Below are 16847 nucleotides of genomic sequence, written 5' to 3'. Positions count from 1 at the left end.
TATAATTTCATTTAATTCCAGGTGAATCTTCATTTTGAATTTCATGTATTGACTGATTAAACAAATTAATATTTTCATTAATGTCCAATAATATCATAAAATATATTAAATATTTGCCAGCTAAAATCACCAATAGTAATTTCTACTCTTTGATTATATGCAGAATGGCATAAAAATGCTTAAGAAGTGTAAGAACTTAAAAATGGCAGCTCATATTACTTGCGTTAGTTACCAATTTGTACTTTTGGAAAATAATACCCCTACAAATTTTCATTGTCTATGTTTAACATGAACAGTAAGTGTTCTGTGGAAGTATATCTATCTATATTAGTTTAGTAAGCTCTATCAGTACTCTCTGGACACTTGAGGGTCATCTAATGTGGAATGAGCCTGTACAGACCACCTGTCTGAAATGGGCTCTGCAAGATCTAATTTTTTACTCCATGCCATCCTAAGTTTGTATTTTTTAATTCATTCATAGAACATAAGTGTCGCTGGCTGACCAGCAGTTATTGCCCTTCCCTTGAGAAGGTGGTGGTGAGCTGCCTTCTTGAATCACTGCAGTCCACATGCAGTGGGTTGACCCATAATACCGTTAGGGAGAGAATTCCAGGATTTTGACTCAGCGACCACAAAGGAATGATGATATATTTCCAAATCAGGTTGGTGGGTGAACTTGCAGGTGGTGCTGTTCCCCTGTATCTACTGCACTTGTCCTTCCAAATGGAAGTGGTCCTGAGTTTGGAAGGTGCTGTGGAAGGATCTTTTGATGTTGTGATAGAACCTTTTTTTTATTTCTAACACTTCGTGACACAATATAGGGGGAGCACAAAATTCCTGTAGCTTTGTTCATAAACGTACATCTATAAAATATTTAACTGTCATTTGCAATGTTGTCATAATATGAGAATGTCATTGTTTTGCTGCTGGCTTTTAGAAATTTACATGTAATTTTCTCCTGTTGCGAGAGGGGGCTCCCTGCATGGGGAACTGTTTCCAGATTTGCTCGTGTTGGGTCTCTCCGCTTGGAAATAAAACTTTGTAATCAGTGCCAACACTTCGTCGGCGAGTGGGAAACTATTACGGATGTGAACTCATTATCAACTAAAATATTACGGATGTGAAGTCATTATCAATCTTGCTGCCGATGTATATAACTATATGGGAACCTGTCCTTCAATACACAATAGGTCCACATGCAAGGGAAATGTTAATACTCCCGGAAACTTCAGTTCCACCACATATAAATAACCTTTAGTCACTGATGTATCCAGAAAGACCAATTAAGGATCGAAACAAAAGAAAATGATAATTGTAGCAAGATGTACGTTTTAAATGTAGTAGATATTCTTGAAAATGAAAAACGTATATAAAATGTAAAAAGATGCTGAAAGGTAGATGCAGTGCAAGTAGAAGACATTATAGGGTTAATGGCCATTGTGATTTGACTGGGGCATGAATCAATCACAGTCTCTGAAGCTTTAGTGTATCACACTTACACTTTGTCGGCTTGCAGTGGTGGGAATTGCAGGGTGCTCCCACCCACGGCGTAGGAGAAGCTCGCACCCTTGAACCTTTGAAACAGTTATCTGAAGAACAGATTTAGCAAAGGAAACCACTCCTTCGAAACAGCAAAGGCTATGCCATTCCACGTTCCAATTAAAGAGAAAAGGGAATTCAGTGACACATGACAGATTTACAGAACAGCTTTGGAGAGAGACCTGTCACTGGAGACGATTCCTGGTGGAGTGGGGGGCATTTAATTGTTGCTTCAGTTTCTGGGAAGCTTAAGTGAAAGGGAAAACTGCAGTGTGGTGAGCTGATAACACTGGGGTGAGATACAAGAAAACAAACGCTAAACTTAATGATGAAAACTGATGGGTGAAGGAGGGGAATTCAGATTGAAAGAAAAATGATTAACGCCTCGAAGTGTGAAATGCAGCGAGATGTCACTACGTATTTTTGAAGTAAAAGAAAGGACTTTGGTTCACTGCATTGTGTGCTCACTGTATTGAAATATTAGTCCAGCTATACCACCCCAATCCTCCACCCCCTCCTGAAAGATGCGGGTAAAAGGCGTTTGCGGAGATTGTTGATTGGGTTTTATTTTTGGAGGCGAGTGGGATCTGATAGCCTTGTTAGGTATGTTATAACATTCCGGCTGTGGAGAGAGAGAGAGAGAGAGGAGAGAGGGAGGAGGGAGAGAGTCGCTGAATGCTCCCCACATTGAGGACTGGCTGCTGGTCGGGAGAGGCAGCGCTCAAGTCGGGTTACCTGCTGTAAGGAGGGGATCGCCCTGTGTCACCCCCAACCCTCCCCAGCCATCACTCTCCTTCTGGTCAGGTTCGCCTCCCTTACCCCCTCCTCTTCCCCCCCTCTCTCTCTCCCCTTTCCCCACCCCTGTTTATTATCTCCCCCTCTGGGGGGCCGGGGTGGTACACTCACCCTCTCCATCACCCTCACCCACCCACCCACTAAATAACACACACTCCCCCCCACCCCCCCGATTCATGCATGAGCGGAGGAAGGTTTGACTTCGACGATGGCGGGGCGTACTGCGGGGGCTGGGAGGGTGGCAAGGCTCACGGCCACGGCATCTGCACCGGCCCCAAGGGCCAGGGCGAGTACTCGGGCTCCTGGAACTACGGCTTCGAGGTGGTGGGCGTCTACACCTGGCCCAGCGGCAACGCCTACCAGGGCTACTGGTCGCAGGGCAAGCGGCACGGCCTGGGCTCGGAGACCAAGGGGCGCTGGCTGTACCGCGGCGAGTGGACACACGGCTTCAAGGGCAGGTACGGGGTCCGCCAGAGCCAGGCCAGCGGCGCCAGGTACGAGGGCACCTGGAATAACGGCCTCCAGGACGGCTACGGCACCGAGAAATACGCTGATGAAGGTGAGATTCTCCCCTCCCGCCTCGCCATTAATAATCATCATAATCGCAATCATCATTGACAATAAGGCTCACAATTATTAATAATAAATAATCATAACATTGATTATTAAGAATAATTGTGGTTGTTATTGATTCTTATTGATTATTAAGAATAATTGTGGTTGAATCAATATGATCAATAATAAATAAAAATCCATTATTAATAATAAATATTATTGATAATGAACAAAAATCATAATTCTTAATAACAAACAATAATCATTGATAATTAACAAGGACCACAATTATTAATAATGAATAAGATCATCATTATTGATAATAACGAATAGAATCAGTTATTGATAATTATTATTGATAACTGATAAGCATCTTAATTGTTGATAATAAATAGCAAGAATCATAATTATGAATAATAATGAATAAGAGCCATACTTATTATTATCAATAATCACGATGAACGTAATTATTATTGATAATAAGTACCACAATTATTAATAATACATAAGAATCAATTATAATTGCTTAATAATCACAATAATAATGAATATAATATAATTATTAATACGTAATTATTGATAATGAATAATCATAATGGTTATAATTGTAAGAATCCTAATTATTGATTCTTACAAATAACAATAAATAACAATTATGCAGTTATTATTTATTATTAATAATTATTGATAATTAATAGGATCATAATTATGAATAACAATAGTACATAATCATCACCGACAACAAATTTCCCCGGGCTCAACAACCGTCACATTTTATATTAAAAGGGACGGCTGCCCCTCCCCCCACCCCGCCCCAGATGATCAACATTCATATTTGTAATATTCCCCCGCTTCCCAAAAAAGGAGGATGTCTTTGCGATCGGGTTTGGTTTTATTTGTGTAAACAGTGTGTTTTTTTTATTGAGCTGTTTTGATTTGAATTTGTTTCCCGGGCCTCTTGTCAACGGTATTTGTGATTTTTCTTCCTTCCCGTTGTCATGGCAACCGCATCAACACGAACCGCCAGCTCAGACACTGAATGTAAACTGTTTAAACTAAACGGACTGTTCCTCTTCCATTCTCTCTTTTTTCCCGAAAAAAAAACATGTTGGGTGGGTTGTTGTGAGTGGAAAGGATTTGTTATTTTTGCTCAGCTCACGTGGACATCTTTGTTGGAGCTGCCGGGAGGAATCAGTTTTTTTAAAAACATGTGGTGATGTTATCTTAAAAAAAAATTTATCTACTTGAGTTGAGGAAATAGGAGTCAGTTTAAAGGCTGGGGAAATAATTCCTCTCACTGCTGTGTGTGCATGGTGGGCCAGGGAAGGCCTTGTTGTTCCTTTCATTGCTTAGAGAGAAGAGTTTTTTAAAATCCAAATTTAAACTTGTTTGTTGCGGGGGGGACGGGGGCGTGCTGACTCAGAGACTCGGGGTCAGAATAGTTCCACGAAATCGAGCCAGGTGTTAGTGATGGAAGTTCAGAACCAAGGCAACCCTCTCTAGCAGATTTGTAATCCAATGTCTCACACCCAGCCAGGCCCACAGTGCTCCATCCATGTCACAGCTGATAAACTTTGACCATCCAGACTGCTCCACCAGAAGAACCCAGAGGGGTAGGTATTTCAACCAGGGGAGCTAAAATTCTTCAGATTCCCCTGCAAGCCGCCACACTAATATTAAGGTAGTGGTAACAGAGGAGGGAAAAGCTAGACAAGCAGAGGAAGGAAAAGCTCTGATAAACTACATTTAGAACTGGTTAACTCCAATGGCATCCCTGCGTGCACTACGCTCTTCTTGACTTTATAAGTTTATACTTAAGGTATACGGACATGAACAAGTGGGAGCTGTCCTCACAATATGTGCACAACATCTGGGAAAACTAGAGATCCTATTTGGTGAGTGTGTTTTCCCAGTAACTTAATTTGCACATTCTTTGTCATGGCGATGAGGAATATCAACTAAGAAAAATTATCAATTTTGAAGAGAGAGTTTTTGGTTTCCAGTTTTCTCCTAGCAACATATAGTTACAACATGAGAATAAGCCATTCTGACCAATCAGTTTGCCAATGTTTAGCTTCACAGTGACAGCAAACAGTTCTATTCCTGTTACCCATCTTTTTCGATTCTCCCTTAAGCCATTTTTTCTTAATATAACAATCCAATCTAATCTTGAACGTTCACAATTTCTGTCTCAACCATCAGTCCCAGCCATGAATTCTACATCTTAAAAGCTCTGAATGTACAAAGGTTTCTTGCATCCTTCATTTTACATCTTTTACATTTAATCTCATGTGCATGGCCCCTTTTGACTCCTCAACTCGTGAAAACTACTGTCCACTTTACCCTATCTCAAGGTTTCATTATCTGAAACACTTTAATGATATGATACGAAAGCAGCATTTTTAGAGGGAACTAAATGAAGACATGAATATAATGGGAATGGAAAGGTACAGACTCCGTAAGTGCATACGGATTTAGTTTAGGCAGACAGCATGGTTGGTGCAAGCTTGGAGGGCCGATGGCCTGTTCCTGTGTTGTACTTTTCTTTGTTCTCTGTTCTTTGATATTACCTCACACCTGTGTTATTCTAATGACACAATTTTTCATATCATTTGTATTTAATTTTCTTCATAACCAGGCATTATCCTAACAAATCTGTATTATACTCCTAAAGCCTTAACATCTTTTCTTTAGTGTGGAGCACAGGACTACACATAGAACTTTAATTCTTATTAAGACTTTACATAGTTTTATCATTGGTTCATAACATATAGGAGCCGAATTAGGCCATTCGGCCCATCAAGTCCACTTTACCATTCAATCATGGCTCATATGCTCCTGATCCCCATTTTTCTGCCTTCTCCCCAGAATGCTTCAACCCATTAACAATTAAAAATCTGTCTAACTTCTCCTTAAATTTACTAATTGCTCCAGTACCCACTGCACTTTGGGGTAGCAAATTCCATAGATTCACAATCCTTTAGAAGAAGTAGTTACTCCTTAACTTTGTTTTAAATTTGCTACCCCTTAACTTAAGACTATGACCTCTTGCCCTAATTTATCCATACTTTTTATCATCTTGTATACCTCAACTTGATCTCCCCTTATTCTTCTAAATTCCAAAGAGTATAGACCTAAACTATTCAATCTCTGTTCATATGACAAACCCCTCATCTCTGGAATCAATCTAGTGAACCTCTTCTGAACTCCCTCCAATACCAACACATCTTTCCTCAAATAGGGGGACCAAAACTGCACACAATACTCCAGGTGCAGCCCCACCAATGTCTGGATTAGTTGCAACAATACTTCCTTACCTTTATATTCTAGTCCTTTAGCTATAAATGTCAACATTCCATTTGCTTTCTTTATTATCTGCTATACCTATGAACAAGTTTTCTGTGACTAATGAACAAGGACACCCAGATCCCTCTGCACCCCAAGATCTCTCCCCATTTAAATAATAAGTTGTCTTCTCATTTTTCAACCAGAATGCATGACCTCACACTTATCACACATGTGGGCAGCACAATGGCACAGTGGTTAGCACTGCTGCCTCACAACGCCAGGATCCGAGTTCAATTCCCAGCTTGGGTCACTGTCTGTGTGGAGTTTGCACATTCTCCCTGCGTATGCATGGCTTTCCTCCGGGTGTTCCAGTTTCCTCCCACAGTCCAAAGACAAGCAATTTAAGTGAATTGGCCATGTCAAATTCTCCCTCAGTGTACCCAAAAAGTGCTGGAGTTTGATGACTAGGGGATTTTCACAGTAACTTCATTGCAGTGTTAATGTAGGACTACTTGTGACTTTAACTTATCCACGTAAAACTCCATCTGCCACATTTTGGCTCACTCTCCTAACCTATCTATCCATTTGTAAGGTTCTTATTTCCTCATTGCAACGTACTGTCCCACCTATTTTTGTGTCATTACCTCTTGGCTTTAATATTCTCAACCTTATGATGAAATCCAGAAGTTTATTTGCCTTTTTTAAACAACCTTATTAGTCTTAGACATTGTGTTCTATGAAACTGCACTCCAGAGTTTCTCTGCTTGTCTAAAGTACCAAGCCTACTTGCATTTACCAAAATGCATTGCATCACACTTACTGACATTAAATCCAACCTATTACTTTTCAGCCATTCCCTCCTCATATCAATATTCCTTTGCTGATTCCTTTCTCATTGAAAAAGACTTAGTCAAACCTCCTATTTTAGTATCATCTGCAAATTTTAACTCTCTGTTGGCCTGTATCCAAACCATTGGTAATGACAGTGAACAGAAATGGCAAAGAACTGAATCTTGAAAGATTTGACTATTTACTTCCTGAAAAGAACCCATAATGACTAGTCTAATTTCTGCTTTCCTACAGTTTTCAATCTAGCTTGCTATTCCCCTATCGATTCCATTTCCCCGTTTAACCTGTTCCAGTAATTTTTCATATGGTGCATTGTCAAAGGCCTTTATGAAGTCTATGTACTCTATACACAATCACTCATTAATGCAAGTGGCCCATAATTATCAAGCTTTGGTCTTCTTTTCAAAAATGAGCACCACATCAGCCAGTTGAATCCTGAATCCCCAAGGATCTCTTTTCCTCACCTGTGGGTTGCAGGTATTGAACGACTGTTTTCTACTTGAAAAAAGTACGCCCAGAAATATAGAAAATAAGAGTACAAGTAGGCTTTTTGACCTTTCGAGCCTGCTCCACTTTTCATTATGATCATGGCTGAATCTCTAACTTGTAACCTGTTCTCACTGTCCTCCCATATCCTTTGATCCCTTTAGACCAAAGAGTGATGCTTAACTCCTTGGAAATAAACTTTTGAAAATATATTACAAAAACATTATGAAAAGCTTATTCAACAATATGATCTCAGAATTCAGTAGCTCCTATAAATTGCAACCAGCTGAATCTTACATTTTCTTGGCCAAATCAGTATAATTATTACCCTAATAGGAATTCCATTGCAGCTACAGTGGGCTATCTGTCTGCCAAGTCTGTGGTCTGCTGCTTATGTTATAACAATAGGTGTTTCCTTTAACATCTCAATCTCCTTTTAACCTGACCTCCAGGGCTGCATTTCTGTAAACTGTAATATATTTGAACTTAGATTTCGAACTGCAAATTAAATTTTTCAGATAATCTGCATTTTATTCTAAGGCAGAATTTTCATACATAACTGAATATTGATAATTACTTCTAATTGGGCTGCTGTTACAGTTGATTACTCTATATAGAACATGATTGGTTTGCTCAAATTACCCTTGATATTTTGGAAGTTAAGTATGCAGCCTTTAGGTTAGTGTACAGCTAGCGATTAATGAACAACCAGTAATTATTGAACATCTGTCATCAGTTCTCAGAATGATTCTAGTCTGGAAAGTGAGGTGTTATTGGACTCAAATTGAAATAAATTCTTATAATTTATTGCAATTTAATTTTCTTTGATCAAATTATTCGGAGTCAACATTATCAAAACATTATCAAAACTAACACTTGAAATAAAAATGTATCAGACAAGTTCATGTCCTCAATTCAGTTTTACATTTTATAGCTAGCAGCAAGGAAATTACAAATACAGAGATTTATAAAATCCATTATACAGCCTATCAAAATATCTAGTATAGATCTTGGTTAAGTCAATTGATGGAAAAGAACATTCTTCCATTAAAATTATTACAGAGAATCATTATGTATGAATAGACATTTAGATTTGTTTCTGTAAATAAATTTTTAAAATTGTTCCAATCAGAAATATCTCTCATATTATTAGTTACAAGAACATAATAAACATTAGTCCCTTCATGTGCCAGATTATTGTAGCAGTTAATTCAGTGTGTCTAAATTAATAAAATATTCCAATTTAGATAGCAATTTAACATTTTGTGTACTGAGTGCACTAAACAGTGATGTTGCCAGAGGTGTTGGCTGGTTTCCATAGTAACAAAGCAACCCACACTGCATAAACTCTTAGCTGCAAGATAAAACTGCAGTATTCATATATAAATGAATATCTTTGAGAAATGTTATTCACATGTATTTTATCAAGACTAAAAACAGATCAATTTATAAATCCAGAGCCCAAGGGCAAGATATGGTACCTGGGTTAAAAACCCACCATTGCAGAAGGTAAAATTTGAATTAAATGACAATCTGGAATCTAAAAATCTAATGATAACCATAAATCTATTGTCATAAAAACTCATCTGGTTCACGAATGAATATCCAGGAAGGAAATCTGCTATCCATACCTGGTCTGGCTACATGTGCCTCCAGATCCATAGCAATGTGGTTGGCTCTCAAATGCCCTCAAACGGACAGTTAGGCCCAGCCTGTAGTGCTCACGTCCCATAATATGAATAAAAAAAAGTTGAATCAGTATACAGTTATGGATAAAGATGACTTTGGATGACCTAAGCCAGTCTAAATCATACAGGATTATAGCTTCATTTTCATTTTGCTAACTTGTTAAATATCTACATTTTGAAAATTCACAACTTCAGCTGAAAACCAGAAAAAAATAAAGTATCAACTAAATTAGGGCCTTTAAGTGACTATAGTATTCTTTCCAGATGTTTAGTTTTACACTTCATAGTTGGCGTCAGGGAAGTAACAAATGTTACCATCCATTAATTAGTTGTTAATAATCATTCCTAATGTATCGTTGCATTCATTTTCAAACCTGACACTGAATAGCTAAGCATGACACCTGCTGGTTATACAAAGTCAAGACAGCGGCTGGGATTTTACCAGCTCCACCCCCCCTCACCCACCATCACCCCTGCCTCCCCCAGGGAGGCTGAGGCCAAGGGGGCACCCACTGGGCAGTGCCAAGGTGCGGGGCTAATGGAGGGTGGGTTTATGGTGGTCAGGCCACATAGGGGTCAGGGCACATGGGGCGGAGCCTGAAGTTGCTGGGCCTGAAGAGGTGGTTTGATGAGACCCACTATGCCAGTCTGCAACATGATTGGATTGGGTGAAAGGCGACCTGCTGTCGCTCTGCAACATGAATTGGATCTGGGGGACGGGGAGCCTGCTGCCGCTCTGCAATGCAATTGGATAGAGGTGGGGGGTGCGCCTGCTGCCACTCTGCAACACAATCAGATTGGGGGAGGGGGGTACTGAACGCAGCAGGGGCTGTATCTCGGGTGGTTTGGGGCTTGCGATCGGCTGAGAGCCGCCTGCTATTGTGGTGGTGGGGGGGGTGGTGGTGGGTGAGAGTTTGTGAGGCTGCCTGCAATAACAATGGCTTGACAGATCTGCACATGCGCAATAACGCTGTCTACAGGCTGACTGGTGAATGAAGACCAGCCCACTACCTGCAACAGCTAGAAACTGTCAAGCCCTTATTTTCAACTCAGTGCTTAAGCATGAAAATTTGCCCAAGGAATGGATCAGAAATTCTCTCATTTTCACGGTAGCTGGACAGTTAGAATCAATCTTGTAAAATTCCGCCCAGTGTGCCAAGAAATAAAGAAACTTAAATTTAAAAATATCAGTGTAATAATCAAATTATAGGTATGCAGGTTCCATGTCTTGGAATCCCAGAAACCATCTTACACTTAGCTTTATTTGATAGAAAACTCCTTTGTGTGTTGAATACTTTCAGGTGTCAATTTTAGTACTGTGGTAACACTTTGATCTCTGAATTGGAAGATTGTGGGTTGAAGTTCCACACCAGAGATTTGAATGCATAACCCAGATCGGCACTCTAGTGCATTACTGAGGAAGTACTACAGTGTTGGAAATGCTGTTTCTCAGCTAAAGCACTGCCTGCTCTCTACAGTGGGTATAAAATATTCCATTCCATACATATGATATATTTGATGGAAGAAAACAGTTCTCCTGTTGTTTGGCCAAAATTCATCCCTCAATGAATTTCCCAGAGATTATCTGGTCATTATGTTACGGCTGTTTGTGGATACTAGCTTGTGAGCAAATTGACTACTGTGTTTTTGCACTACTTCAAAACATACTTCTTTAGTTGTAAAGCATTTTGGGATATCCTGAGAGCTGTGACTTTTTGTCAGTGATTCTTTCTTGGCATGTTACATTTTAAATTATTTCTAATACATCACATTTCCGGTTTAAGTTAGTAGATTGAAACACTAAAAGTGGAGACGTTATTAAGGTGTAACCAGAAATAGTACATTTCAGTGTTCTAGAAAGTTTAGTGCTAACTTAACGATCAAAATAAGTCTGCTGCAACATACTTTCTACAGATATTTTGAGGAGTGTGCAGTTTTGTATCGTTTACGCAAGGATAGCTCAGGAATAAATGGACGCTATGTTATTGGCCATTAGTTATTTACCCACCTTATATTCAGTTTCATTGACAGCAGTACAAACCCATTTTGCACTACTGTAAAGACAAATTTCTATCTCAATGAGTTTACAATTTAACGTATGTTATTTTGTGAAAACCAGGCCTTTCTTTAGAGCTTAACAGCTCTTTCATATCCTAGTGGTTGATCATAACATGATATTGGTAAAGCTACAAATAGATCTTCTTAGTCTTTTAACCTAAATGTTTTGTGAGACATGGGTAGGCTCGAGACACATGTTTGCTCTGCGCTTAATGGGCAATAAATGCTGACCAGCCAGTGATGCCCATATTGCACAAAATAATATATAAAAAAATGAAAATATAAAATATGAAAATCTCTCATTCAATTAAAATCTTAAATATTCTGAGGTTTGTCAAATGATCTCTTCCATAAATTAAGCATTTGTCTTGATGACAAAGGGATACATTAGCCGATGATCAGTGTCTGTCTCTGTCCCCATTCTTAAGTTGACTGTTTTAGAATCATCATTGTGTTTTGAAATTTTACAACTTATTCTCCCTTTGGAATTGGCATAGCTTTTCCAGCTTTAGCAAAGGTAAACAGGCTTAGCTAAGCTTGTCATTTAAGACTAATATCCAACCTAAAAGCCACAATTCCTTTACAACATTTAGACCTTATATCAGATTTGTCTAAGTCTGTAACAAATTGATGATTGGGTAGATTGTAAAGTTCGTATCGGACACTTTTGGGAATGGTCACAAATAACTCGTAATAATTTTATAAGTTGCAGGACCCTATTTTAACTGGCAAATTCTGTTTTAACTGGCACATCCCTGCCTTCACCTAATCAGAATCAGATGGGGCAGTTAAAATGGAATGGGAGAATCACCCATTCATTTTCCGTCCTGATCTGATTGCCTGCAATTTAACCTTTCAGGTCGATAGGCCTCCACCTCATGATTATAAGCCTCCAGTGATAGCATTGACAGTATCTTTGCTCATTCTTGGAAGGGTTACTTTTTCAGAGAGTCAAAGTGAGTATAATGAAAACAGAGGATTTGTTTCTTATCATAGGTCAAGGTGATCAAACCACTTCAGATGAGTTGGATAATTTTCAGTTTTCTGTATGTCTAATTTCTTCAGATGCATTTCAAATTATTCTACCTTTTGTACGCTTTATTTATTTTAAAATTATGATGTTGTATTCTATTAAATATATCAAACTTATCACAGAATCATAGAATACCTACAATGCAGAATGAGGCCATTTGGCCCATCGAGTCTGCACCAACCCTCTGAAGATCATCCCATACAGACCCAACCCTTACTCTAATACCCTGCAGCTCAGCACATCCATCATAACTAATACACCTAATGTACACATTAGGGGCAATTTAGTGTGGTCAATAATCTGCCCTGCACATCTTTGGACTGTGGAAGGAAACCAGAGCACCTGGAGGAAACCTACACTATTGTTGCTATTAACATTAACTGATTTATCTGTTTTTCAATGCTTCCTCTATTCTATTCATCCATTTAGTTCTACAGTAACTTCATACGTAAGTACCACTTTAAACAAGTCAACATTATTTTTTCTTAACTAAATTATTGTACCATTTAAATTATAATAAAAATTAATCTCGAGAATTATAATGACCTAGATTCCGAAGATTGCTGTTAGTAATAATAGTTAAAGTTGACAATTTCATTGTCATTGCTCCCATAAAATGTAGAAATCCATAAGATGCTGTCAGTAATTGTATGCTTCTCCGTGGGATGCACGATTGAAGTTCTCACATTGTCTACGATTAATAAAAAAACTGAGTTACTAAGAATCTGTCTTTTATGATATTATTCTCACTATAAAAACTCTTGAAAAAGCTAACGGCTTATTGTGAGGTGATTCTGGCACTTTAATGGCGTATTAAGTTCATAATTCATGCTGAACAGTCTTGCTGACTGAAAAACAAATTTGACGTTTGTGAAATATCAAATTTCTCCATTATGATAAAATCAGATATTTAAAATGTTTTAAATGTTTATGATTTTTCACTGTAATCCTGAGTATGTCCCAATCATTTTTATTCAGCTCTGTAACATTTGCTTAAGAATGAAGAATAGTCGGTGCATGCACTTCTGAGGTTTTCTGTCTGTGAGAAGTGATTGATTGCTTCAGTGTGATTGACTGCTTAATGACATCCCTGTTGCCAGATGCCTCGGGATCCTCCTTGGTGCCTGATTCAAACTTACTTTGGAAAGAGAGAATCTATGCCCCTGAGAACATCAAATCTCTGTGGGCAGTTTCTTTTGAGGTCAATGATGAGTGCTGCGAAATCCAGGCCACAGAGTTTACAACACAGAAAATGGCCATTGGACACAAAATCACAGAATTGTTACAGTGCAGGAGGAGGCCATTTGGTCCATCATGTCAGCACCAGCTCTCCAAATGAATATCATGGCTGAGTGCCATTTCCCTGCCTTTAAATTGTTTCTATTCAATAAATCATGTAACTCCCTCTTAAATGTCTGGATTGAACCCACCTCCACCACACTTCCGGACAACACATGCAAAACCTGAATCACTTGTTGCGTGAAAAAGTTTTTTCTCACATCACATTTGCTTCTTTTGCAAATCACTTTAGTCTTTGCCCCCTTGTTTGTGATCCTTTTACAAGCAGGAACAGTTCCTCCCTATCTGCTCTGTTAAGCCCGCTCGTGATTTTGAACAACTGACAAATTTCCTCTCCAAGGAGAACAGACCCAACCTTTCCGATCTATCCTCACAACTGAAGTTTCTCAGCTCTGAAATCATACTTGTAAACCTCCTGCACTCTCTCCAATGTGTTCAAATCCTTCCCATTTGATGGAATTACACACAATTACATTTGGAACTACACACAATACTCTAACCGAGATCTAACAAGTATCTTGTATAAGTTAAGCATAACCTCCTTGCTCTCGTACTCTATGCACCTATTAATAAACCCAGGATACCATATACTTTATTAACTGTTCTCTCTACCTTCCCTATCAACTTCAATGATCTATGCACATATACACCTGGGTCCTTTTGCTTCAGCACCCATTTATGAATGTTACCCCTTATTTCATGTTGTCTCGAGACATAACCAGTCATGCTTCCACAAGCATTCTGTCAAAATATTAATCGTATCCAAACATGTAGCCGTCTATTCCCTGTTGTCTTATGTACTTATCTAGCTTTTCCTTACACATATCCATATAATTTGCCTCAACTGTGTGGATATGGTACTGAGCTCCAACCATACGTAAAGTTTTCCTCCCAAATTCCCTGTTTAGTTTATAAATGAGTGTTTTGTATTTATGATCCCTAGTTTTGGGCTCATACTTAGAAGCATGTGGGAGATTGGTTTTGGTGGGGCAGGAATGGCGTGTGATTGAGAATCCACTGGGAGTCCTCAAATGGCTTTTACACTGGTGGGATTTCCAGTTCTGCCCCACCACCCACAAAAATGACACAATGGTGCTCCTGCCATGAAAGTTGCCATACATTTAAATATCATTAGCAGGCTTCCCCACTGCATTATCCCCACTGAAAGGCTTGACTCCCCCCACCCTCCCCCCCCCCCCCCCCCCACCACTCCGCCGCCACCCCCCGCCCCCCAACCTCAACTCCCTTCCACCGACATGAAGTCACAAGAGTGGGGTTTACAACAGCTTTTGACAAACAAGGACTTAGCGATAAGTGCAGCCTGCAGGAGGAGAGGGTTATGCCTGGGCCTTGTCAGTGCCAGAGACCAGTTCTGGGGATTGGCTTCTGTTGGGGAAATTTGGGGTTGAAGATGGGTATCTGTGAGGAAAGGGGTTCCATTTACAGGGCAGAGGGTGTGATCCTTTGTTTTATTTTGTTTTCAAATCAGGGTGCCGTTTGAAAAGGATGCTTTGATGTGTCAGGATGGAGGTTGCTGGTGGGGTGGGCTCATCCAGTATGATTTTGTGTGTCCTGTCCTTTTCCCTTTGTTTCAAAGTGGTTGAAAATTTGGCAAGATTGCAGTGAGCTACTTTCTGCTTTTCCTGCCGGAGACAACACTTTGAAAACAATTGATAAAACTTTGCCCATTATCTCTACATCGAACATATCAAATTGCTTTCATTTCAAATACATCTATTAAGAAAACCTGCTCTTTTCTATAAAAAAGAATGCCCAGGCCATTCAATTTTTCATTATGCTATAATCTTTCAGTTCTGGTTTCACTTTGCAAATCTTTGTAATGTACTTTCTGCAGTGCATCCATATCCTACATGGAGATCAAACTATGACAGTACTCTTGAAGCATGTTATATTGAAGATTCTAAATTCAATAGAATGTCTTTTCTTTAAAAGACACTTCTCACTTTTGGGTTAAAGATAAATCTTGCATTTGTATAGCAAGAAGTCTCACAACACCTGGTTAAAGTCCAGCAGGTTTATTTGGTATCACGAGCTGCTGCCCTTTGTGCCCTTCATCACTCACCTGATGAAGAAGCAGTGCCCACCTCAGTCCAACCCTGGCATCTCCACACCTTGCATTTATATAGCCCTGTCAGGGTGTCTCACTCCATAGATAGTGAATGATTCACTTCTGAAGTGTTAAGTAGACAAGGATTCACAACCAGCAATGAGGGTCATGACCAGACATCACTCTTAGCTGTGAGTTATCTATTCAGATGATTTTCACTAGTCTGGAGATAAATTTTGGGGCTACCTATTAATGAGTATTTATTTTCTGATTGCATTTCCAGGTACATACCAGGGCCAGTTTACAGGAGGGATGCGCCATGGGTATGGAGTGCGCCAGAGTGTTCCCTATGGGATGGCCACCATGATCCGCTCACCCCTACGCACCTCACTTACCTCCCTCCGCAGTGAGCACAGTAACGGGACCGTGCTGCAACTGGAGCCACCAGCTGACTCACTGGCCTTGGCCACCCCCTCTGCCACTGCTGCCTCAGCTTCTGCCTCCACCATCGGGCCGAGTCGTGGTGGCTTCGCCCTGAGTCTCCACAGTGCTGGTGATGCTGAGCAGAAGCCTAAGAAGAAGGGTCTATTCCGACGAGGCTCACTGCTGGGCAAGCTGAGAAAGAGCGAGTCCAAGAGTTCACTTTCAAGCCAAAGGAGCAAGCTCAGCTTCCTCAGGAGTGATGCCGGCCTCAGCTCGGCTGCCAGTGACGCCAACTCCACTGTCAGCTTGGGTGAAGGCGGTGACGACTTCCCGCCTGTTGAGTCTGACATCGACGCCACCACCACCGAGAGTTACATGGGCGAATGGAAGAATGACAAGCGCTCAGGATATGGGGTCAGCGAGAGGTCAAGTGGCCTCAAGTATGAGGGCGAGTGGCACGACAACCTGAGGCACGGCTATGGCTGCACCACCTTCCCAGATGGCCATAAGGAAGAGGGCAAATACAAAAACAATGTGCTGGTGAAGGGCAAGAAGAAGCACCTGATACCGCTGAGGACCAACAAGCTGAGGGAGAAGGTGGAAAGGAGCATGGAAGGGGCACAAAGAGCAGCAGCTATTGCTCGGCAGAAGTCAGAGATTGCCTTGTCCAGGTAAGCAAGTCTGAAACATTTGCAGTTTAGAAATCAATCTTGGAACAATAGAAGAAAATAGATGATATTGAATTAAATAGCTATCATAAGGAACT

At 40.1% G+C, this 16847-nt stretch overlaps 1 protein-coding gene across 1 annotated transcript in view; it reads left to right on the top strand.

Annotated features, from left to right (window-relative positions):
- Positions 1–2507: 2507 nt before the first annotated feature.
- The window catches only part of LOC145353933 (junctophilin-2-like), a 97303-nt gene continuing 82963 nt past the window's right edge, over positions 2508–16847 (top strand). Inside the window, exons 1-2 of the mRNA XM_080204939.1 lie at positions 2508–2893; positions 15942–16752. Coding sequence (XP_080061065.1) covers positions 2515–2893; positions 15942–16752 — 1190 coding nt within the window. The 5' untranslated portion in view covers positions 2508–2514. The remainder of the gene's footprint in view (positions 2894–15941; positions 16753–16847) is intronic.

Source organism: Carcharhinus amblyrhynchos, chromosome 16 (assembly GCF_965287045.1).
Source record: "Carcharhinus amblyrhynchos chromosome 16, sCarAmb.v2.hapA, whole genome shotgun sequence".
Classification (NCBI taxonomy): Eukaryota; Metazoa; Chordata; class Chondrichthyes; order Carcharhiniformes; family Carcharhinidae; genus Carcharhinus; species Carcharhinus amblyrhynchos.
This window is presented reverse-complemented; position numbering and strand designations above follow the sequence as displayed.